This window comes from Taeniopygia guttata, chromosome 26 (assembly GCF_048771995.1).
Source record: "Taeniopygia guttata chromosome 26, bTaeGut7.mat, whole genome shotgun sequence".
Taxonomy (NCBI): domain Eukaryota; kingdom Metazoa; phylum Chordata; class Aves; order Passeriformes; family Estrildidae; genus Taeniopygia; species Taeniopygia guttata.
The window spans coordinates 3536369-3561491 of record NC_133051.1 but is presented as its reverse complement, the minus strand read 5'-3'; the positions used below and the strand labels follow the sequence as shown (position 1 = coordinate 3561491).

General features: G+C 48.2%; 2 protein-coding genes across 4 annotated transcripts; one reads left to right on the top strand and one right to left on the bottom strand.

Annotated features, from left to right (window-relative positions):
* Nucleotides 1-1422: 1422 nt before the first annotated feature.
* LOC100231703 (cryptochrome-1) lies at nucleotides 1423-19078 on the bottom strand. 2 transcript variants are annotated; one of them, XM_012570954.5, is made up of 12 exons: nucleotides 18836-19078; nucleotides 17725-17849; nucleotides 14765-15225; nucleotides 13759-13875; nucleotides 10857-11004; nucleotides 10459-10599; nucleotides 8544-8714; nucleotides 7862-8002; nucleotides 6627-6778; nucleotides 4590-4687; nucleotides 4008-4118; nucleotides 1423-2343 (listed from the first exon to the last, which is right to left on the bottom strand). In XM_012570954.5, exons 3-12 carry the CDS (start codon nucleotides 15175-15177, stop codon nucleotides 2252-2254), a joined length of 1584 nt encoding a protein of 527 aa, XP_012426408.2. In that variant the 5' UTR covers nucleotides 15178-15225; nucleotides 17725-17849; nucleotides 18836-19078; the 3' UTR covers nucleotides 1423-2251. The 2 variants fall into 2 exon arrangements, with proteins under 2 accessions (XP_012426408.2, XP_072774919.1); XM_072918818.1 differs by having other exon boundaries at nucleotides 18926-19077.
* A 235-nt stretch (nucleotides 19079-19313) lies between these two features.
* Nucleotides 19314-24227, top strand: UBE2T (ubiquitin conjugating enzyme E2 T). Of its 2 annotated transcripts, none has more exons than XM_030292047.4 (7): nucleotides 19314-19430; nucleotides 20291-20436; nucleotides 20961-21030; nucleotides 21747-21852; nucleotides 22483-22581; nucleotides 22956-23036; nucleotides 23935-24227. In XM_030292047.4, the coding sequence occupies exons 2-7, from the start codon at nucleotides 20331-20333 to the stop codon at nucleotides 24058-24060; spliced, it is 588 nt and encodes a 195-aa protein (XP_030147907.4). In that variant the 5' UTR covers nucleotides 19314-19430; nucleotides 20291-20330; the 3' UTR covers nucleotides 24061-24227. The 2 variants fall into 2 exon arrangements, with proteins under 2 accessions (XP_030147907.4, XP_030147908.4); XM_030292048.4 differs by having other exon boundaries at nucleotides 19338-19440.
* The last annotated feature ends 896 nt before the right edge of the window (nucleotides 24228-25123 follow it).

Sequence of the window (25123 nt, the reverse complement as noted above, 5' to 3'; positions counted from 1 at the left end):
CTCTGTGCAGAGCCCTCCTACCCACAAGCAGATCAACACACACTCCCAGCTTGATGTCATCTGCAAATTTACTGATGGTGGACTCAATCCCCTCATTCAGATCATCAATGAAGAGATTAAATAGGACTGGCCCCAGCACAGAGCCCCGAGGGACACCACTGGTGCCTGTCCCCAGCTGGATGCAGCACCGCTCACCACCACGCCCTGGGCCAGCCATGCAGACAATTTTGAAGCCATCACAGAGTGCTCCTGTCCCAGCCGTGGGCTGCAGCTTTTCCAGGAGTGTGCTGTGGGAGACTGTCACCCTGTTCTTTTGAGAATTTTAAAGTTCTAAAAGTTTCTTATGCCTTCTGATGTTTACATATTTCTACTGAGTTTTCTCACAATGTTCATATAAACAATGATTGTTTTGCATTCTTCTTTGTGGGTGAAGAGAATTGACAAACTGTTGGTTTGACCACTGTGGTTGGAGAGGTGGCAGTTTCACCATCCAATCCACAGTCACTTTTGCTATTGTATATATTACAGAGTCAGAAAACAAAATCTCTTTTTAAGTTCTTTTCTTTCCCCCTTTATATCTAGCATCCATGTGTGAGTTTTTTCATGTCGTAGTGTAACAGGAGACAGTGGCCTTTTCCAAAGTCCAGGTGGACACATCCACAGCTTTCCCCGCATCCACCAGGTGGATCACCTGGTCATAGAAGGAGATCAGGTTGGTCAGGCAGGACCTGCCCCTCCTAAACCCATGCTAGCTGGGTCTGATTCCCCAGCCATTCTGTACGTGCCAGGTGATAGCACCCAAGAGGATCTGTTCCATAATCCTACTGGGCACTGATGTTAGGCTGACAGGCCTGGAGTTTCCCAGATGCTCCTTCCAGCCCTTCTGGTGGATGGACATAATACCTTCAGGGATGCTGTAAATCCCTTCAGGCACAGGAAGGAGCCCAGAGACAGAGGAGAGGAATGCCAGGAGGCTCTGGAGCAGCAGATCTTCCCAAAGAAACAAGAACCACCTTAGAATTCTACCTTTCAAAAAGGGGGAAGCAGAAGGCCTTTCCTTCTGGTCATCCCTGCAAGTCATTAGGTTTGCTGGAGGGCTGGAGTGTCAGGGAATATGGGCATCTCCAGGAGCTTGATGCAGGCTTGGAGTAGCAGGAAGGTCCTTGCAGCTTTGCAAGGATTTACACCTCACTGTCCTGCTGCCAGCATGGTCTGCCCCGACAGGTCCTGCAGGTCTCCAGCAGCATTGAAAGATCCCGCAGTTTACAGCCTCCTCCTGGTGCTCATGGCTCCTGTGCTGCTCCTGCACTGGATCCTGGGATGCTTCCAAGGAGTTTGGATTGCTGCTGGAGCTGTTGTGCCACCAGGTTTCCTGAGAGGACCAATGGATATCAATTGTGGTAACAGATTGCTCCAGAGCCCTTGCATTGTTCATGTCAGAAGTTTTATTTCTTTTCAAACCCAGAATACTCCCAGCAGCCATGAAAACCCCACTGCACCTCCCCATCCCAAACCCCAATCACAACTGACTAATCCAGCCTTGTCAAACTTCACAATACATTTCATTTTTCCATGTCGTACATGACAGAGTTAATCTCTGCCCTGCAGTTCTAGTTAGCCAAGGAAGAGAATTATGGTGACAAAGTTATATATTAGCCCTAATTTAGTGAGATATTTTCAACCTTGTTCTTAAAATGCATAATAATTCCTACTTATGACTTAGAAAACTACACACAAGGTACAAGGGGCTGCACTCTGCTTTGTCTCTCCAAAATGGGGACTACAATCATAAACTGTGAACTTAGAATAAATAATCTGAACATCCCTAAGTCTGTCTCTACAAGGCAAGCAAATCAAGGTCCTAATACTAATGTGCAACCACATTAAAGTGCACCCAGTCTTCTGACATGAAGATATTTGTCAAAAAATCTATATATACAGGTGCATGAAACACATGGATTTGAAGGATGCTGCAGCAGCAGGACCTGCCACAACCAAGCACCTCTTGCATTCACCCAACAGTTTCAACAAATGGTCCAGAAGCCACTCAAAGATAAACAATTACATCCAAAATAACTGCACTAAAACTACTCAGGATCCAACACATCTCCTGAGGTCAGGTCACAAGCAAGAGGCACCATTAGCAGGGCAAAGTATGGAGGACAGTGGTTTGGCCAGCTCAGCTGGCCCCTGGCTCTCCTCTCTTGCCTTTTTTTGGTACCCAGCAGGTGACCCCTGAGGGAATTTTGGTTTATTCTGTCGTTCGGGCCACTTTTCCTTTCGAAATGTTTTCTTCGGAATGGTCACGTTTTACCTTTATTTCCATGGGGTCATCTGCATCATCTACAGAAAGATATAAAGAAGGATTAAAGTTTGCAAAGTCTTCTGTGACTTTGGTCAGGTGAAGATACAAAGTATCAGAAAATACTTCTGTTTATGGGCAGCAAGAATAATGAAATCCCAGGATGGTTTGGGTTGTAAGGGGCCTTAAAGCTTATTTCATTCTACCCCATGCCATGGGCAGGGATACCTTCCAGACTGCTCCAAGCCCCATCCTACTCCTTAGACCTTATCTGCTCCCCTGTATGAGCTGGATTTCATACTGAGATGAGCGCTGGGATAATGCTTGGAGTCAGGGACTCTCAAAATTATGGCTTTCCCAACATTCCCAACATTTAGTTCCTGGTACCACAGGGTTGCTGGAAGTACTGCCAGCACACAGTGGTTATACCTGTACTGTTCCAGTGTGCAACCTCCTGGACACATTAATAGGTATCCATTCCAGGGTTTGGAATAATTAATTCCATCAGATCAGAGGGGTGAAGGAAGGAATAGTTAAGGTTCCCCTCAGCTGCTGCATGGTGGGTTTCTATAATACAGAGAGGCTGCTGTGGCCCACCATTAAGTAAAAAGGTATTTTGTCACTTAAATTCCATTATGGAGCCAGGCTGGGAGAGCTGGGAATGTTCAGACTGGAGAAGAGAATGCTCCAGGGAGACCTGACAGACCCTTCCTAAAGAGAGTCCAAGAGAGCTGGAGAGGGACATGAGACAAGGGCTGGAGGGACAGGACAAGAGGGAATTGCTTCCCATTATCAGAGGACAGAGTTAGGTAGGATACTGGGATGAAACTCTTCCCTGTGAGGTTGTTGAGGCCTTGGCACAGGTGCTCAGAGAAGCTGTGACTGCCCCTGGATCCCTGGACGTGTCCAAGGCCAGGCAAGACAGGGCTTGGAAAAACCTGGGATAGTGGAAGGTGTTCCTGCCCATGGCAGGACGTGGAAACTGGATGAGCTTTAATGTCCCCTTCCCACACAAACCAGGCTGAGATTCCACATTTTACTGTGAAGGATTCCTCTGAGCTCAGCACAGGCCCTGGGATTTCAATTTTAAGAGCACAGGTGCCATAAGTGACACACCTGTATGATTGGAAACACCTAATTAAGTACTTCAGGCTCAACACAGTATGAGTGTTCTAGCCTTACCTGATAACTACCTGTTTGTTATCCATAGGGTTAAGCAATGCAGAAAACCATGCCAAAAGGTAAATTTCTTGGAGCAACACATCTCTCCTGAGCTTTGTGCTCAGTGGAAATCTCAATTTCTGCTATGGCATAGGCAGATCACAGTATCAAGGACAAACAAGAATGTTCTGGTTTATAAGATGTATGGGCAGAGCTGCAGAGATTTCTGCACCTTGGAGACACATGCAGCCAGCCAGGGGCTGGGGAGTCAGGGCAGGTGGAGAAGATCTGGTTTTGGGAAGGCATTTCTGCAGCAGGCAGGGGGATGCTCCAAGGAGTGAGGGAAGGAAGAAAAGGCTCACACTCTTGTTCTCACACTCGGGACAGCATTTTAACAGCAAGCAGAAGAGTTGCCATGATGTTGGTATCCAACGTGAAAAAGCATCCTGGAAAAACACCCAAAGCCAAACCCCGGAGCCCTGGGTTCTTGAGGACAGCCTGTGTGTCACAGCACAGGGAATGCAGGAGCTGCAGCATCTCTCACCTCTCGTGAGCTGGACTGTTCTGTGCTGCTCTTCTCTGACCTGCTTCATCAACTGCAGGTTGTGGTCACTGGCTTCCTTGTGGTTCACCATGGGGAAGGGGTAATCCTGACCTGGGTAATGTGGAGACAGGGTCTTTACCAGACTCAGCAAGGACATTTTTCCCTGGATTTTAAATACTTCCAGCTCTTCTTAAATGGAAGTGCCTAATTCTTTCCATCAAAGAGAAGAGCTCCCACTTTGACCTAAGAGCCTTCAAATATGTGTTAGAGCAGGAGTAAAAGCATAAGATGTTCTGATACTATTTAAAGCAGTCAAGCACCCAAGATGGATAAATTCAAAGGCAAAAGTGTGGAGTAATCCAAGAATTTTAGGATATAAGTTGAGGCAAAAACATGTACTGTGAAATGAGACTCCAATAAAAAAGTGTTAATGGAGAATGAACAGAAGGAAGGCTGTTGGAATTCATCCATTTTCAGAAGATAAATGGCTTATATTGGAAGTGTTATGCTTCCATCTCATACACATTTATTTTGGATAGTTAGCAGCAGAAAAATCCTTTGCAAGGAATGTGAATGAATTACCTATGATACATCCTGCTAGCTTCTGCTCCTCTTCAGATGCTGTCCAGGGCTCGTAGATGTACTTGGAGGGAAAGTTCTTTAGTATGGGCAAGTATTTCCTACAAAACAGGGATAATAGGGGGGTTTATAATCCTGTAGGCAAATATCTGTACATCCAGATAAGTATAAACTAACTGTACCATGTTGATAGTGATATTACAATCTGTGGGAAATCATTCTCCACAAAAGAATCGGGTTTATGTTCTCAAACCTCCATAGGCAATAGCTTCAAAAAGTTACCTTCACAGCATAGAATAAATGGGGTGATTTAAACAGTACTTCAGTTTTGATTTCCTCCAAAATGCTTTTAACATTTTCACTAGCATTTCATCCTAAACATTAATAAATCTTAAAAACAAACTAATTTTTAAAAATTGTTGCAAAATGCCAAAGTCATTTTATGTCCCACTGTGTGAGGGACCTCAGCACAGGCTTCTCCTTGGCAATACCCAAATCTAGACAGGATGGGAGGAAGAGATGTGGGGAAAATGGAGCTGTACTGGGGGTTGGGTTTTCTTTCCTTTTATTTCCTCTACTTGTGGAATTTTTTCCCATTGATTTGCTAAGAAGCACTGATGGCTGTGTGCTTGAGACCTTGGGGAGGGGAAACTCCTTTGGTTTTTGGGAGTTTCTCTGGGAGGAACAGAGAATAGAACAGAACAGAAATAGAAGGCGAGAATAGAAGCAGGTAAAGGACAGGCTGGGGCAGCTGTGGCTCTCTCGCTCAGTCTGGGCTTTGGAGGATGGTCGGACGCACAGCCTGGGAGAAGGAATCGCTGCCACCGCCACAACCAGCTGGAGCTGCTTTTCTTCTGCTGCTGCTGGGCTCTGCACCCACGCCCGACCAGGCAGTCCCACAGCTCCAGCTACTGTCACAGAGCTTCTGACACATCTCGCCTGCCATGCTGGGATTTTTTGCTCATAGCTGCTGTTGCAGCCTAGTGCTTCTCAGAGTGCTATAGGGGCACTGGGCCCGGCTGCCCCCAGGGTTTGTGAAGCAAAGCCTCTCCTCCATCTGGGCCCGGCTGCCCCCGGGGTCTGTGAAGCAAAGCCTCTCCTCCGTCCGGGCCAGGCTTGAGACTGTGTCCTCTTGTTCTGCCAGTTGCTGCCCAGTGGAAGAGATCGACCCCCACCTGTCTACAACCTCCCTTTAGGAAGCTGTAAAGAACTCTGAGTAAAGAACTGTTATTCCTATTTTCGTATCTTTTTGCCGGAGAGCCCCTTAATTTCAAAATTATAATAATTCAGAGCGAGGGGGTTCGTATTCTCTATTACAAGGGAGGCTCCTGCTGTCCTTAGCAGACATCTGTCTTTCAAACCAAGAAAAGCTGTTTGCTCAACATTAACACAGGGAGCCCAGTGCTTTGAGAAAGCCCATCAGCACATTATGGAGAGACAATAAAATGAGACTGTGAAGCAAAGAGGATTCAGAGTAGAAAACAAAACCTATGTGTGTGCAACTAAAGAATTGGCAGGGTTAGATGGGATATTGGGATATTCCTCCCTGTAAGAGTGGTGAGGCCAGTTTCTCTGGGCAACCAGTGGCTATCTCATCCTTGCAATTGTCCAAGGCAAAGCTTGGAGAAACTTTAGCATAGTGGAAAGTGTCCCTGCCCATGGCAGGGAGTGGAACTGGATGACTTTTGAGCTCCCTTCCAAGAACATCCCAGAATTATATGAAAAGCAAGAAACAAAGTGCAGACTGGAGCAGGGAAACTGTGTGAAGTTCTACCAAATCCTTTAGAAAGAGAAGCCAGCCTAGTACTCAAACATGGTGATGGAGTCAACAGGTGCTCACAAATGAACACAAGCCCTGCTCAGCCATCACTTGCTTCTCTCTGCTTCTCCATGTCTCAGTTTCCTCAAGTGTTCAATAAAACCATTGCTATGCCCTGTTTAAGAGGTGTGTGCGTTTGAAACTGATCTAGTTCATCAGTTCCTGATGCCAGAGGAGCTTGAGAAGCTCTCAGGGAGACGGTGGGGTGGGTGTCCCCTGACCTGATGTAGTTGCCCTGGGGGTCTGTGCGCTTCCCGAAGCGGACAGGGCAGAAGATCCGTGTGTACTGGTGGAAGAAGGCGCTGGCTGACAGCCACATCCAGTTCCCAGCGTTGATGCTGTAGTCAGCATCTAAAAGCAGCTCTTCAAACACCTGCACATCAGGGATGGGAAGAGAGAGAAAAACACCCCTGAAATTGCTATATTGCAAAAACTAGACAAAACAAGACTGGGAGGTTGCTGCTGGAAGCAGAGCACTGTGCGGCCTGGGCTGCCTCCTCACAGGCACACCAAGAATGCTCTTAAATAGGAAATTTTATTCCTATCTGATGGGGCAGTTACCTTTTGTTAATTAAGCAGTTTTCTTTATCTCTTCCACAACCCATCCTCCCTCTGGGAGATATCTTCTGTTAATGGGCCACTGAGCCTCACTGTGTGACTGATAAAATTACATCATCCCATTGTGAGGTGCTCCATCCAGAGGAGGAGCCAAGCATTCCTAACTGGATGTAATCTGAGACCTGGAAGACCACAGGCAGGCTTCTCCACTGGATTCCCAGAGGAAGACCAGGCCCATCTACACCACCATTGGATCTTCAGAGGAGAGAGGAGATCCTCCTACAGGCTGACTGCTTCAACAGAACCACACCTGTCACTGCAGGAAGGCTGCAGCCACCATTTAACCAGACTGCTACCAACACCCTGACCAACAGAGTGTCAGGGCATATTCTGACTCTGTCAGTATTGCTTTGTATTACTGCATTGTTTATTTTATTATTATTTTCTTCCCTAATAAAGAACTGTTAGTCCTACTCCCATACCTTTGCCTGAGAACCCCTTAATTTCAAAATTATAACAATTTGGAAGGAGAGGGTTTGCATCTTCAATTTCAGGGGAGGTTTCTGCCTTCCTTAACAGACACCTGTCTTTTCAAACCAAGACAGCTCTCCACAGACAGAAGAAAGACAGAGCAACCCAAAAACTCTGGGTTTGGAACCTGCTACAGACTGAGCATGCCTCCACTAGTATCCTTATTATCTGAAAATCATAAGGATTTGGGGAAGGGAATGACCTCTCACCACTGCACTGAGTGACAAAGAAGTCCCATAAATCCTGAGATCCGCAGGAAGGGGCAGAACTAAACACTGCTCTGTAGAACCCTCCACTGCTAGACTCAGGCTGTGCAGGGCTTCTGAGGGCTAAGCAGAACAGAGGAAAATAAAAGCCAGCAGTGAACCTTCATTCCCTCTTCCCAGCTGATCCAAAGGTCCCCCCGTGTCAGGAAGCAGGCAACAGCATGCCGAGCCAGGTGATGGATCCAGCCTTCCTGGCGCAGCTGGGTCATAATGGCATCGATCCATGGGAACCCTGTCTTTGCCTGCAGCAGAACAGAAACATCAGCTCTCCCCTCATACACTGCTTTCACAGAATTACAGGATGGTTTGGGTGGAAAGGGACATTAAAGCCCATTCCACCCCCTGCCATGGGCAGGGACACCTTCCACTAGCCTGGGTTGCTCCAAGCCCTGTCCAACCTGGCCTTGGACATTCCCAGGGATCCAGGGGCAGCCACAGATTCTCTGGGCAACCTAGGCCAAGGCCTCACCACCCTCACAGGGAAGAACTTCGTCCCAATATCCCTTCTAACCCTGCCCTCTGCCAGTTGGAAGCCACTCCCCTTGTCCTGTGACTTCATCCCTTATCCCAAGTCCCTCTCCAGCTCTCCTGGAGCCCTTTTAGGCACCAGAAGGGTCTTGAAGGTCTCCCTGGAGCCTTCTCTTCTCTAGGCTGAACATTCCCATTTTCACAGCTTGTCACACCACTGCAAGATGCATTCAAACCGCCACCAGGGACTGATCAAGGGAAGAGGAAAGCTCCAAGCTCCAATGCAGTGGCTGAGGTGGCCATGCACCTCATTACCGTTTTCCATTTGTGGAGCCTCTCTGCATCCTTGTACCACGAAATCTGGAGGCAGATGGGGTTCCCAGACATCTGGGTGAAGTTGGGGGTTGCTGATGCCACTGTATAGAAGAATTCCCTCCACAACAGCTGCCCTTGGAGTGACACTGGGGGCAGAGAGTGGTGCTTTGCCTGCAAAAGACACAAGGTGACAGCTTCAATTCATACATACCATTGCAGCCTCACTCATTTTGTGACTGTCAGGCCTATAAAATAAAGATTAATCTGACTACAATACTGGTTTCAAGGCACTTTAGTGTTCAAGTCAAGGAAATCAAATATCTGAGGCAAATGCTGTCTGGCCCAAAGCAAAGCCAAACTGCCAGACTTCAGTGTTACCTCAAACATACTCCATCTACCTTCCAAAACAGTGTCACACTGGGATTTCTTACACCAAGCATGTATTTATTAATGTGTTAACTGAATTCAGGTGGCTCAGCCATGTCTTAAATTATAATCTTAGTATGGAGGTAAAGGAGGTTGGTTTTCTTGGGCTGGTTTCAAGCTTGCTTTTTCTTAAGAATCAAACAAGATTCCAGAAAGTGGTTTTCATTTATGCAACAATTAAAATTTGTCTAAGACAAAAATAGCTGATTTCCAGAAACCAAACTGTATAAGCCAATCAAAAATTTCCCTTAACCACCAGACAGACAAACTAAATCTTTGAAATTTAGGAAGGTTTTCCTGGACTTCCCTGCTGATCCTATGTCTGCTTGCTCCCTATTCAAAGAACCATGATTTGGGTTGGAAGGGACCTTAAAGCCTATTTCACCCCACCCTCTGCCATGGCAGGGACACCTTCCACTAGCCGAGGTTGCTCCAAGCCCCATCCAACCTGGCCTTGGACACTTCCAGGGATGGAGCAACCACAGCTTCTCTGAGCACCCTGTGCCAGGGCTTCACCACCCTCACAGGGAAGAATTTCTTTCCAACATCTCATTCAAACCTGCTCTCCTTCAGTTTGAAGCCATTCCCTCTTGCCCTGTCACTACAGTTCCTGATAAAAATATGAATTTAGAATATGAATATCCTGTTTCTAAAACTTAATTGGGAAGAGCTGCAGACATTCACAGGTGTTTCACACAACATGAAGCGACTCCACAGATTTCATGGGACACTGAGAGAAGACATTTAAAAAGCAGCATTTTTTGATACACCAAGTCTCTACCAAGACGAGTGTTAAATCCTGGTTCCTGTGGGAATCCAGGGCTTCCCTTTGGCTGCCCTGGAGGGCCTGAGACCCTGGCAGGAGGTCAGAAACCCCCCTGTACAGAGCCCCGAGAGGCACTGTCTCTGATCTCTGTCCATGGAAAAGAGTTTTCAATCTTACAGGATGAATTACAAGCTCTGAGTGTTTGATATAAGCAATAATTAAGTGTGACACGGGTGCAAAAGTAAAATTTTAGATTTTTAGATTAGGGGTGCAGAGGGGACAAGATGAAGGAAATTGGGTGTGTCTTGTCCTTTTCCTCCTTCTTCATGCCCTCCATGTTTCACTGTGGTGTTGGCATTTTTCTGTTGGTTCAGGCTGGGGACACACTGTCCAACGTAGGTGACAGATATTGGCACGTTATTGTAAATCCAGCACAGGCAGTTTGTGGTATTTAATGTTTGTACCATCCCACTGAGGGCAGAGCCCCACACGCTGCCCTGCAGGACAGAGCTGCGGCAGGGCAGCAGAACATGTTAGAGATAAACAGAATAAACAACCTTGAAACAGCACAGACCAATTATGGCTTCTGCTTTGGCAGCGGGGCTGACAGACAGAGACTTTCTACAATCTCAGAATCATCAATACCCACAGATTCCAACAGGTTCCTATGTCACACATGTCACAGTTTTGTTTTTGCTTACTTAGGACCAATTATTTCCTTACCTGAGCATAAATATTTGACAACCTATAAAAAAATGTCCGAACTGACAGACAGCCCATACTGAAATATGGGCTCAGGCCTGTGGTGCTTGGAAGCAGCGAGTTTGGGCTTGTCCTTGGTTTAGCAAAACTTGTCACCCAGCCCTGAAATGAAAACAGAAATCTGGGTTCAGGCAGCACAAGCTGACACATGGCCAGTAATAAACAGAGAAAAGCTCTTGGAACTGGCATCACTATCACAGGGCCTTGTTTGATGTCATGCCTGGAAAACACTCCCGCTTCCCAGAAATCAAGGAGAACAAAACCCATGCCCAAGCTGCCACCCTCCTCCAAGCCAAGCTGGGCACTGATCTCAGCCCATCTGGAGCTACCACCATCCCCTGTGTTCCATCAGGGCTGACCTGGTCAATCAAGTGTTGCTCTAGGCGCCGCAGCCCTTCAGTCTCCCCTCCTCTCCAAGGGGAAAGGCTCTCTGGGGAAATCTTCAAATCCACAGGGAGAGGCACCCTGTAACACTCAGCCAGGCCCGGCTCAGGGGCCCTACATCTCCTGAGGTGAGAGAGAAAACTCTTTGAAAGGAGCAACTGGAGCCAGAAGAAAGAGGCAGTCCCTGTCCATGCACATACCAAGTATCATCTATCACAGTCCAACCAGAGCACAGAGAATGAAAGCACAGCGAGAAATCCCAGGCTGTATTCTCCTGGGGGAGAAGAGTTCATCCCGCAATTGCTCCAGGGAATTCTAGCCTGAACTGGAGAAGAGTCCCACCAAGTTACAGTGCTCAGAGCAGTCAGCTGCACTCCCAGCTCAACACCCTTTTAGTTCCCATGCCCTACACAAGACTCAAAGGCAGCTCCTCTCCAGTTCCTCCCAGCTGTCACATCCATCCCTAGGAGGAAACCAAGGGCCTCCTCAGACCCTAAACACAATTATAGTGCTGCTTCCAAATGCCATTCCAGCTCCTGTGCCTCTGAGGAATAGTCATTCTGAAGTCACAGAATCCTAGACTGGTTTGGGTTGGAAGGGACTTTAAAGCCCATCCAGTTCCACCCCCTGACATGGGCAGGGACACCTTCTTCTGTCCCAGATTGGTCCAAGCCCCAGCCAACCTGGCCTTGGACACTTCCAGGCATGGGGCAGCCACAGCTTCTCTGGCCAACCTGTGTTAGGGCCTCACCACTGGATAATTTCTTCCCAAGATCTAATCTAAACCTTCTCTCTTTCAGTTTCATAGGGAAGGAGGCAGATCAGCTTCCTGGGCCACCCTGGCTACTTGTTCCTAACCAAGTTGGGGCCCCCCAAGGCCACACGCCTCAGCAGCCCACCCGCATCTCCTCAGCCTCAGTTGCTGAGGCTTCCCAAGGCCTCTGCCCTGCATGTGGCTAGAAGAGCATCAGTTTGGTTTTTATTCCTTCCTGTAAAACACAGATGAAGAGGCCCAAGGAAGTGCTGGTGGCACAGAGACTTCTCACAACCCATGAATGAACTCAGACATCAACATATCTTTGTACTTACCTGGACAAACCTGAGCTCAGCCCTGCTGCAGACACCTACAGAGGTGGGGCCAGTGCAGCTCTCAGAGCACTGACATAGCTCAGGCCTCTTGGGAAGCATGTGAACCACTTATCTCTCATCAGCATTAATTTTAAAAGTCCAAACAAATAAATCAGACAAGAAAAAGAAAAAAAAAAAAAAAAAAAACAGTGCTAGAAAAAAAATACAGGAACTCATATATACTTATGTACTTACATGAGTCTTGCCATCAGACTGTCTGAGGACAACATTCAGGAAGTAACAGGACTCCCCCAAGATGGGAAGATCCAAGCTTGGGTTGGTGGCACTGAGCTGAGACCATGCAGGAAGCACCTGACATTGAATCCCAAGTATTGGCAGTCTCATTCCAGCTCTCTCCTGCCCCACTCTTACCTCCCTTTGGATCACTGACCTCTCCTCATGGAGAGCTAAACACAAGACATCCTTGACTCTGAGCTTCTCAAGTCCTGGGAGACATGAGCTCAGTTTCTCTTTCCCATATAACAGAGGGGAGCAGAGATTTAAAGCCAGGAGGGAACAGTAGGCTCATTCCATCAAACTTCTTGCATAAAACTAACTATTGTGGTTCATCCAATTCCTGTCCAAAATCTTGAGAGGAATGCAGAGCATGCCTTTGAGTAAATTCCCCAGGCTTTCCTCAGCAGGAGTTTGACAGCTCTTAAAAGGTATTCTCAAGATGTGTCTTAGGTTACAAGATGTGGCTGGGGGTGTGTATTCTATTGCTGTCTTTTAGAGGTTGGGCAGTTATCTTCTGTTAATTGGGCCACCTGTTAAAACCAGGTGGGGCAGTTTTGTTTATCTCTTCACACCCTCCCTCCAGGAAATATTTTCTGTTAATGAGCCATTGAGTGTCACTGCCTGACTGATAAAATTCCATCATCCTATTGGGAGATGTGCCACCCAGAGGGAGGAGCCAAGCATTCCTACCTGGATATAATCTGAGAATTGGAACACCACAGTCAGCCTTTTCCCCACTAGATTCCCAGAGGAGCAGCTTTCTTCTCCACTAGGTTCCCAGAGGAAGATCAGGCCCATCTACACCACCACTGGCCCTTCAGAGAAAAACACCACCCTTCTACAGGATCATTGCTCCAACAGAACCACAGCTGCCACTCCAGGAGGACTGCAGCCACCATTTAATAGGACTGTTACCAGCACCCTGATCCACAGGGTCTCAGGACATATTCTGACATTATCAGTGTGCTGTTTTGCTTTTTTTTTTTTTTTTTTTGGTACTATTGCATTTGTATTTTTAATTTTCACAGTAAAGAACTGTTATTCCTGTTCCCATATCTTTGTCTGAGAGCCCCTTAATTTCAAAATTATAATAATTTGGAGGGAGGGGGTTTACATTTTCCATTTCAGGGGAGGCTGCTGCCTTCATTAGCAGACACCTATCTTTTCAAACCAAGACAAAGTATCTTGCAAAAGCTGAAGACTTTTATGGAATCACAGAATCATTAAGGTTGGAAAAAAACTTTAAGTCATTGAATCCAACCATTATTTTGTGAGGTGTCCCACATGGTGAGAAATCTGCACAAATATCAAAAGAGATGAGTATCAGACCATTCCACCATCTGCTCTCCCCTCCCAACAACAGTTACATCCCCTGTATATAGAATCAATAAACCTCCACGCACAGGAATAAAACAAGAAAACATCTAAAATGCCTCATTATTATTTGGGCCTGGCTCTTCTTTTGGGCAGAGAAAGAGAACCAGCAGTTCCTGCTCACAGGCTGGTACTTACTGGAAGTCTTCAGCTGTGAGGTTTCGGACAGGCAACTCAGGATCACCAAGCAGAGAGAGAATGTGAAGGAACCTCTTGTAAGTTAATGGGGGACTCCCACCATTTAGGTCCAAAATCCTAAAAAAAAAAAAAAAAACCCAAAAAAACCCATTATATCTTCTCACATAACAGAAACCAAGGAAGAAGCTGGAACTGCCAGTGGACAGGAAGGTGACATCACAGGCTATAACAACTCCATTAGTGCAAATGAATGTAGAAATTACAGATTTTACAAGTAAAATTCCCCTGGGTGACTGTACAACTATCCCAAGAGCAGTTCCTCAGGACCTCAGATAACAAAACTCAGATCAGGATTCCAGACATGGCTTCACCTGCACAGCCACACACAGCCAGGACACACAGGGCAGGGTGTGGGACATCTCTGGTGTCATAAAAAACAAGTTCAGGGCTCTAAATAACTGTACTCTCTGAGCAATCACCTGTGCAAACAGTTTGACTTCAAGACAGCAAGTTACACACATCCATTCATTTACATAATTTCGGGGTTTTGCAAAATTGGAGTGTTAGGGCTGGTTTAGTTACTACTGTTATCCTTCTTACTGATTTCAATATCTTCAGTCATTTAACACTGAGTAACCTCTGAGGGCCTCTGATCCAAGTGTATTCAGACAAAAAATCTTTACCATATTTAATAGAACTATTACAAGTCCTACTAAATGTGTTAGATAATTTCTATCACTCTGTTTAAAAGAGTAAGTTTTTAGGTGAATTAAACTGCCGAAAAGGAAAAAATTAAGCAGCAGCTGTTTGGGCTGAAATCCTAAAACCTATGCACAATCTCTTCTATTTCTTCCAAGAGAGCAACACACAAAGTTCCCCCAGCAAACAGCATCATGTTCACCTCAGACAGTTCAATTTCCTCCAAAGGAAAAACCAAGACACTTGGCCTTTTCTCTTCTAAAATGACCTCCCTGGAGACAGTTGTGGATTTGGGGCAGCCACGTACCGCTGGGTATTGTACAGGCTGTGGCTCACCAGGGAGAGCACCTCAAAGCCCAGCTCTGCCCCCAGGCGCTGGATGTTGGCCTCCATCTCCTTATAAAACGGCTCCATCTCTGCATCCAGCGTCACTTGCGTGATATTCCACTTCTGGATGTGATCCCTAAGAACAATCTCATACTCCCCTTGAATAACCAGCAAGCAGGAGCCTAGCTGTCCCAAGTTTTTGTGGAGATCTTCAAGGGACTGGAGCAGGAAATTCCAGCGCAGGGCCCCGATGTGCATGGAGGAGGTCAGGAATGCTCTGTCCAAGATGTACACAGGGTACAGGGCCTCTGAGGACTCCAGGGCAGCCAGCAGAACTGGGTTGTCGTGGAGCCGGAGTTCCTTCCGGAAAAGGTGAATGGTGCGATGCAGCATCCTGGCTACAGGAGGAAGGGAACCCTTGGCTTTCAGGATACCAAATCGCTATAAAGAACAAGGTCAATTAACAATTAGAAATAGAGCTCAAAAAAAAAAAATCCTCTGCAGTTTTTACCAGAAACTTCTTGCCTTGGTAAGTTATAGGAGAGAAACGCAGGAACAAGACCAAACTTCTCCTCTGGCCCCACCATTCAGCAGCAGGCTCACCATCCACCTCCACAGAGAATGGTCTCTGCCCCACATGAGTCTATCAAATCCTTAAATTAAATCCCTTGATGAAATTACATCCCAATAACACACACCAGAAGGAAGGAATCAAAATAGATGGAGCTGCCAGGGCTCCATTTAGTGCACAAACACTTTTTAACCTCACAGACATCAGCAAATCCTCTGGAAGCCATCAGCTGACTTCAAGGAGGTCCACAGGAGCAATCAGTTCATCAGAGACCTGGTACAATACTCCCTCTGTCAGGCAATTTTAGTAGGAGACAGGGACACCTTCTTCTGTCCCAGGTTGCTCTAAGCCCCAGCCAGCCTGGCCTTGGACACTGCCAGGGATGGGGCAGCCACAGCTTCTCTGGGCAACCTGTGCTAGAGCCTTACCACCCTCACAGGGAAGAATTTCTTCCAATATCCCATCTCACCGTGCCCTCTGGCAGTGGAAAGCCATTCCTCCTTGTCTTGTTCCTCCAGACCCTTGTCTGAAGTACCTCTCTACTTCTCTTGAAGCCCCTTTAGACACTGGAAGGGGCTCTGAGGTCTCCCCTTTTCTTTTCTAGGCTGGACATCCCCAGCCCTCCCAGCTGCCTCCAGAGCAGAGCTGGGTGTGATAATGACATGAAATTACTCTTGATTCATACATTTATTCCCCTTTGAACCACTTCAGCTGAGTTCAGAGGGTTAGCAGGAGTGCTGACCTTGGGTCTTAGGCTGAAGCGTCTCAGGGTACAGTTTGGGAAGCAGCTCCCAACCTCTGGCTGCCCTATTCAGGACAATGGACCCAGCAGATGCTGGTAAGCAAAGGAGGAGCCCAACTGCCACCTTGTACCTGCACCAAGCCCAGCAGCACCTCCTAAACTTGCTTTCCCATGTAAAATTGGGAAAGTTCAATGCCCACCTTCCAGATGAGCCCCCACCTGCTGCTAATTTTGAGCCATACCCCCAGAGGAGAGGATATTAGAGATTAGCAAAGAACCAAACAACAATCTCTAATCCAGCTCAGCTCTTCCAGCGAAACAGTTCCACTCATCCCCTCCCAATGGCTGCACCAGACAACTCAGCCCCTGTCCCTGCTCAACCCACATCCAACAGCTTTTCCATAAATCTGATTTGCTCCATTCCCAAACATATGCACTAGCAGCACCCAGACATGCCCACTTTGTTACAACTCCCCGGGAAGGCCCCAAACTCAGAGCACAGAGTGCAGCCCAATGCAGGGCTGGGCTGTGTGGCATGCTCTGCCCTGCACCCCAGCTCAGCACTGCCCTGCACCCACTTCCTGGGAGAACCGGAAAAACAAGGTAACTCTGCTGCTCGGGGGAGCATCCAGATGGCATTTTTGGGTACTGAACCATGCAAAGTGTGCTGGAAAGACTCCCCTACATCCTATGCACCAGCTAGCCTCACTGAGGGACTGCCCCAATCAGGGGGTCCAAGGCCCCCATGGCCTTACAGCCTTTGGGACTGTCCCAAGCCCTGTAGCACCACATGGTCTGCAGGGTCACCCCAAATCCAGGGCCCTACAGTGCCCTGATGTCGGTGGGATCACGCTCACCCCCATGCCCCTTGGTCTCACACACTTGGAACTGCTCTGAGCCCAGTGCCCCACACAGCCCATGGGATGGCCCCAAGTTATATCCCCCAGGTGGAACCCATCCCATCTCATCCCATCCCTTCCAGTCATGGCATCCCTGCAGGAGCAGTGGGGAGCAAGACCACACCATATCAGGGACTGGGCACAGGGCAGGCAGGCCCCAGGCCAGGGCCTGGGTGGGCTGTAGGGTCTGGGTTAACAGCAGCTCTGGGGATCCCACTAAAGGGGACTGGGGGAATCAGAGCTGTGGGGACAAGGATTTCATTAAAACAGGCTGGGTGGAGCAGGGGCTCCATTAAAAGGAACTGAAGCTCACTGGGGAAGGCAGAAGCCTAGAGCCAAAGAGGTGTCAAAGCTGGGTGAGGAGCTGGGATCACCTACTGGGTGGGAAGAAATGGGGAGGGGGATCACTTGTGCAGGCCATGGGTGATGTCAGAAAGAAACTGAGCTCTTGGACACTCCTGTCGTGTCACAAGGAAAGGAAACAAGGCGGAGCGGGCGCTGTCTGTCATTGACATGTTGGGATTTATCCACTGTTACTCTTCCACCTCTCCATGAACCAGTGGCTCGAGCCTGTTCACTCAGCAAGGCTGGGCAGAGTCCCTTCCACATCCAGATCACATCAGTTCCCCAAAAAGCAACTAGACAGGCAGACAACATACCTCACAGAGGATTCATCCCTGCACTACGGGATAGGTACAAGACAGAAAGCAGGGAAATCCAGGCCTTACCTTGAGATTGGCACAGCTGACGCTCCAGGGTCTTTACAACACATCACCCCAAAAAGAGGAGGTCACACAGTCACTGATCCCAGCTCTCCTGCTCCTGAGCATTTCTCTCCACAGGCAGGAATGTGCTGTAGGGATGAAAAGGCTGTCAGTGGCACTATCCAAAACCCACTGTGCTGCTCCTGTTCTTACAGGCATCCAGAAATGAGTTGCCCAGTTTTAAACACCCCTAAATATCATAAATATCTGCACTGAGCTGGATTCTGCATCAAAGATGGTCTAAGCCACTCAAGCTTTTGTGTAATTCCCAAGAGCGAGGAGGAGGATTGCAGGCAGCTCCTCTCTGGTCCCACTGGCTCTTGGAGCTGGCAGAGTCAGATGGGGCAGGGACAGACCAAGGCCTAGGAACCGGGAAGAGAATTTTTTAGCAGTTTCCTCTGTGGGACACTGTCTATTGTCAAATGCTTCTTGACTGTATGTTGGCTGCTTCAGAAGCAAAAGTGAAACAGATAAACACAGGCGTCAGACACCTGGAGAGAACAACCTCACACCTGCTCTCTCAAACCACAGTCTGGGCTTGGAAAATGGCATAATTATCACCATTAAGGTGTTTAATGTTATTATGATTTGACAGGTTTGAGAACAATTCTTAATTGGGATCCAAGAATTAATTTTTTCATAAATCTGGTTCCATAATCCCACTCTCCACAGCCAGACCTGAGGCTACTGTTGATTCTAACCTCTAGGTTCCTTCCGGTGTGAATACCTTAGGTGATAAATACGGTACTGGATACAGCTTTGATGCAAGAAAATGGCATACTGAATCAGAGGAGGAAGTAAGTTCCAAACACATCGAAGTGTACGGGCTTGTCTGGGGCTTCTCCTGCAACAGGTCGAGAACCACACCCGGGAGTCTCTACCCATGGGGGACGGGGCAGAAGGAGGACGGGCGGAGGCTCTAGGACCCCCTGCCCGCGCCCCTCAGAGGACAGGGAAGTGGCGAGGGGACAACGGGGGACGCCGGCCCCTGTGCCAGCCCTGCAGCAGCTGGGGGCGAACGGGCCAGCCTGGACTCCCACCTCCTCCCCGGGGGGCTCCCTGAGCCCGCCTTTACCTCCTTCCCCACGGCCCGCGGTGGCGGCGGTTCCTCGCCCCACGGGGCCGGTTACACAACGCGGCTGGGACGGGTGGTTTATGTACGGACCATCCCAGCGGGGCGCTGCCCGCTGCCCGCGGATCTTTAACGCGGTTCCGAGTGGGAGAGTCCCAAGGCTGGAGAATCCCAGGGCTGGAGATCCTGCAGGGCCCCGGAGCTCCCGCGGCTCCACTCGCGGCTCCACTCGCGGCTCCGCTCCCGCCTCCCCACGGCACCAGGCCACACCCCGCGCACGCGCTCTAGCAAGGGGCGGGGCTTGAGTTCCCGCCCGCAGCGCTCACGCAATGGCAGCGCCCCGATTTAATGAGGGGGCGGGGCTTGGGTTCCCGCCCGCAGCGCTCACGCAATGGCAGCGCCCCGATTTAATTAGGGGGCGGGGCTTGTGTTCCCGCCCGCAGCGCTCACGCAATGGCAGAGCCCGATTTAATGAGGGGGCGGGGCTAAGCACCAGGAGCCCGCCCCCGCCGGAAGCCCGGCCCCGCCGCGCGCCGCCTCACGGGTCTGTGCGCGGGAGCCCGGGGCCGGTCCTTGCGGGGGAGCGTTAATTAGTGAGGTGCTAATTAGTAAGCAGAGAGGGTGGCGGTCATTCCGAAGGGATTGTGTGGGGGATCTTGGAGGGGTGAGGGTGTTGGTGGCCGTTCCCATCCCTTGGGAGTGGGAAGGGGAGCCCAGCTCTTATCTGTGTGCGGGGGTAATTGGGCTGACGGAGGGGGTTGAAACGCTCCTTCAGTAGGGGTAGTCAGGCTAGAGCTGCAGTGACACTGAGGGGTGCTCGGGCGAGGGAGTTTGTGGGATGTTAATGTTGCCTGAGGGAAAGGATAATCCCTGGAGGGGGCAGTTAAACCTCGGGGGGTGTCCCCCATCCTCAGGCTGTGCCGGGTTATCGAGCCAGGTTCCTCTCGGGTGGACTGGCAGGTGTGCCTATATCTCTGTGCGTGGGGACTGGGGGGCAGACCCCTGCTTTGTGAGTGTCAGGGGCAGTGCTGTGGCAGGGGGTGCCCCATCCCTGAAGCAGCTTTCAGGTCTCCTCCTGCACGGGAAGGAGATGGAGCTTTTGGGTAGGAAGGGGCACTGATGGGTGGCCCCAGCAGGGCAGTGGCTACCTTTACCATGAAAGGACACAGGTGGTCCCAGGGCAGATATTACAGTCCCATAAGGGGTTTGGAGCCTGGTTATGGCCTCCCAGTTTATTAGGGTTTGTTAAACCCCAGGGTTTATTAGACTTAGCTGGAGACTGAGGGGATGGGATGGGTTATAAAGGGTCTCATGCCCCTCCCACAGCTGGGTATAGGAGCAGCTCCAGGAACTGGCTCAGCCTCTGTGATTCTGATATCACATCAGGATAACAGCTAAAAACCCAAGTCCTCAGCTGAAAAAAAATCTCAGTTTAAAGGGCTATTTTTAAAAATCTAGGTTTGTCAGGAATAGAATTTGGTCTTGGCGCTCCAGCACCATGCAGAGAGCTTCACGGCTGACAAAGGAGCTCTCGCTCCTGGCTACAGAGCCACCTCCAGGCATCACTTGCTGGCAGAACGGGCGGCTGGATGACTTACGGGCACGTACGTACCTTGGCGGTTCCCAAAGGCAGGGCTGGGTTGCAGTTTGATGCTAGGTCTGTGCATGCTTTGGGCTTTACAGGCTTTATGGAAATGTTGGGTTGTAGTTTCCTTTAAACATAGCTTGGCCGGTGCCTTGGCTGGTCTGCCCTTAGTTTTGATTGCTGTGGGGTGGAACTGGTCTTAGATAAGATGACATTTTTTATTCCTGGATTCTCTCCTGTGAGGATAATGAGGCCCTCACACAGGTTGCCTAGAGAAGTTGTGGCTGTGCCGTCCCTGGGAGTGTCCAGGTTAGATGAGGCTTGGAGTAACCTGGGATAATGAAAGGGGTTCCTGGAACTGGGTAGACTTTAAGGTCCCTCCTAATCCTTAACATTCTGTGATTCTGTCACCTGAGCAGCTCTGTAACTGTGGGAGGTATGTGGGGACTGCTGGATAACAAGATGATCTTAATCATCCAACCCAAACCATTCTATAATTCTGATGCTGAATGTAATTCTTGTATTTTCACCTTGCTCCTAAAGAAATTATAGGAGGAGTGGACACACCATATGAGAAAGGAATATTCAACCTGGAAATCATAGTTCCTGAAAGGTAAGTGGGCAATAGACTTAATTAAGATTAATTAAGAAGGAGTTCTCCCCTGTGAGGGTGGAGAGGCTCTAGCACAGGTTGCCCAGAGAAGCTGTGGCTGCCCCATGCCTGGAAGTGTCCAAGGCCAGGTTGGCCGGGACTTGGAGCATCTTGGGCTAGTGGAAGGTGACCCTGGCCATGGCAGGGGGTGGAGCAAAATGTGCTTTAAGGTCCCTTCCAATGTAAACCAGGCTGATTCTCTGATTAAGTAGTTGGTGTAGTCCTGCTTTAAATATGAGTAAACTGATGTAAGGTATTTGCTGTAAATACTAACATGTATTTCCTTTATCTTCTCAACAAGGAATTGAGACCCTCTTTTTAAGGAATGCAATTTTTCTAATAGCTGATACTTAATTTGCATTGAACATCAAAGATGTGTGATTAAAAACCTAGAAGTTCAATGATAAGACTTTTGCCTCATCATACTGTCTCAAAGCTTTCTGGAAAGAGCTTGTTCATCAGTACAAAGTTTCTTATGTTCTTCCCCTTGTGGAGGGCTATCCAGGGAAGTGTTAGTCAGACACAGCTGGAAACAGCAAAGGCAGAGCACTGCCTCTGAAGATTTGTGGGGAAGGGTGTTATGTGGGAGGAGAAAATGATGGCATTGCTTGGGTGACAAATCAACTGGTCCTATAGATATAACAATAACTTTTGTTTCTTAATGCTTGTGCCTTCAGGTACCCATTTGAGCCACCAAAGATTCGCTTCCTGACCCCCATCTACCATCCCAACATTGACTCTGCTGGAAGGATTTGCCTGGATGTTCTTAAGTTGCCACCGAAGGTAAGACAGTGCTTGGGTGTGGGTAAGTGAGCCTGGGTAGGGTAATGAACTCCTTATCTGCTTCTTGTAAAAGCCTGATTGAATGTCTTTTTGCTTCTGACTTATTTACAGGGAGCAGGGAATGAGGTTTTGAGTGGCATCTTCTTTGTTTAGAGCCAGAACATGATGTTTTTTGTTCCATATAAGTTTCTAAGGCTTTAAAGATTGGAGTCAAAAGTCATTATGTCTGAAAATGAGTTGCCCCAATACAGCAGAGATATGCAGGGTACAGCCCATAGAATTATGTAATCTCCTGAATTGGAAGGACCATCAGGGCCACGAGCTGGATTTGCACAGGACAAGGCCAAAGTCCCACCATGTGCCTGGTGGGACAAATATCCAAATATCCAAATGCTCCTTGAGCTCTGGCAGCCTTGGAGCCATGACCACTGCCGTGGTTGTCAGTTGGGCTTCCTTGGAGCCTTGTATTGAGAGTGGGTCTGGTGTGTTCCATGGGACATTAGGTGCTGGAAGTCCCAAGGCACTGTGGGCAGGTTGTGTTTAAGTGCTGTGGGTTCTGAGGTGTCTCCGGGCTGCCATGTGCTTAATTCTTTCTCCAAACTGCTGCTCTCATCCTGTTTTTCCTTACAGGGTGCATGGAGGCCTTCCCTGAACATCTCCACCCTGCTGACCTCCATCCAGCTGCTGATGGCAGAGCCCAACCCTGACGATCCTCTCATGGCCAATATCGTATGTGAGCTCCCTCTCTCCTGGCCATGGACACAGGTGGGGAGGGAGTGGGGGGCTGGACTTAGGCTCAACTTCTGCTTCACTCCCTCTGGATTGACACACTAGGAGGATGGCCTGACCTAGATCAGCTGGGGCATCCCTGGGCTTCCCTGAGGCAGCTGAGGCCAGAAGAGATGGTCAAGGTCTTCTCTTCAAGCCATTATCTTCAGTGCAAATGGCAGCATGAGTTCTTCAAGCAAGCTGAATGAATTTTACACTTCATGCTTGTTGCAGTTTTAGTCTGGTTTAGGAGTCCTAAAGCTAGACTTGGTCCCAGCTTCTTGGTGACATGTATTCAGTCAAATCTCTGTCTTTGTCTTGCTCTTCCCATTTAGTCCACAGAGTACAAGTACAACAAGCAGCTGTTCCTGCTGAATGCCAGGGAGTGGACTGAGAAATATGCAGGGCAGATGAGGGTAAGGACCACGTTCTGCTCACTTGGTATAGCTCCCTCTTGGTCTACAGTCCTTTTGTCTCAGTTTCCCTTTCACAGTTGCTTTGTTCTTTTCTACCTCCCCTTCTGCTCTGTGATTTGGATCTGTATTTTCATTATATTTTTTAAGCTCACTACATCTCTCCTTCTAATTAAAAGTGCTCATTCACTAATAACTGCCATGCTGCTCAAGGAGGAGGAGGGACAGATGGTGGACAAACCCTTCCCAGGGATCCTATAGCCCTATTCTCCCTTAGCTCTGTTCCCTGTCCCCCTCTGCCTGATGCCCACTTGTGCTGTTCTCCACCAGCTCATCCATTCACTGACTGGTCTCCCTATTCCCTGATGGAGTTCAGCCTTCCTCCCATCATCCTTCCTTTCTTTCTGCCTCTTTTCCTCTCTGTCACCTCACCAGTGAGTCTCATAAAATCACACTTAAGCAGATCAAAGCCTCTGCCCAAAAATCTTAGGGCCTTCTCCCTTCCCTAGGTGCCTTCTCTCCCTTGCACCTGATTTGGGTATCATTTTTGTGGGATGGGGAGATCTCCCCTGCAGGAGCCATGCTCACTGCTCCAGCTCTGAACGCATTTCCAAGTTAACTGTGGTTGTCAGGAGGGCATAGAGTGAAGCCATCCCTGCAACAACACACAGAGCCCTGGAGTGACCTGGCTCATCTATGTATGTTCTACTGCTCTGCTCAGCCATTATCTTGCTCTCCTGTTACCCCCTTCCTAAAAATCCCAGCAGTGGGAGCAGAATAACAAGGACTCACTGTGTAAGAGCTGGAGTACAGTCAGCTCTGACCTTGGTGGAGCACAGGGCAATCCAATGGCTGTAAAATTAAATTATTTACAGCTCTTTTATTTTTTGCATCATCATAGGTTTCCAAGCCTTTGGAAGAGAAAATCATCCAAAATAAAACAAGCACCTGCAGTGAATCAACTGTGCAGAAAAGAAAAGGGGTTGACATCAGTAGGAAGGAGAAGAAATCCCGCCCAGATTCCTGAGGGGTTTTCGTTCTCTTTGGGCTGTCACTGTCCCCTTCCCCTCACACATAATACAAGGAAAGAGTCCGCCTTATAGGGACTGCACCAACTTTGGGTTTCTGTTCTTGAGGTTTTATTTTTTTTGTGAAAAGTTCCATTATATTAATAAAATATAAAGCTTTAATTTATTTATTTAATATTTGATTTATTTAATTTTTCACACCACTTTTCCATTTTGTTGAGTGGAGGTTTTGGAGTATCACAAGAAAAGGTGAGTTGATGAGGCACAGCATGGTTTTTGGTAGCAAGAGAGGGCCACACAAGTAGCTTCTTTGAGAAGCTGCTAGAAGCTTCCACCATTTTTCACAGAGCCAAGGTTTAGTAAACCAGTAGAGGACAGATTGAGGGAGATAGGGGCAGAGAAGAATGATGCAGGTATCTGGAGGCTCCCAGATGGAAGGCGAATGTTAAATAGACCCTGTACCAAAGAAGTATTAGACAGAATACACCAAAAGACCCATTGGGGTACTGAGCCCTCTGTGATGAGTTTTTATAGAATTATGGGTGTGTAGGAGTCTTTGGAATAGCAAAAACAAATAATTGGTAAATGTGGAGTTTGTCAAAAGGTGATCAAAAAGGCAATGAGAAAAGTAACCCTGGGAGGTTGGGAACTAGCCTTAAGATCCTTTCAAAGTATACAAGTGGACTTTACCAAACTTCCCAGATCCAGTGATGGGAATACTTACTGGTATTAGTGATCATTTGACTCACTGGGTCAAGGCAATACCTGCTGTGAGGGCCATGGCCAATATTATCTCAAAGATGCTGTTAGAACAAATTACTCTCCGGTATGGGATGGTGAACAGGATTGATTCAGATAGGATGACACACTTTGCTTCCAAGGTTTTACAACAGATAGTCCAAGCAGTGGGAATAAAATGGGATTTACATACACTATGGCACCCATAAAGTTTCTGATGGATTCAGAGGATGAATCAGGCCCTTAAAAGAACCTTGACTAAGTTAATGATTGAGACTCAAATGTCTTGGATAAGATGTTTACCCCTAGCATTACTATGGATTA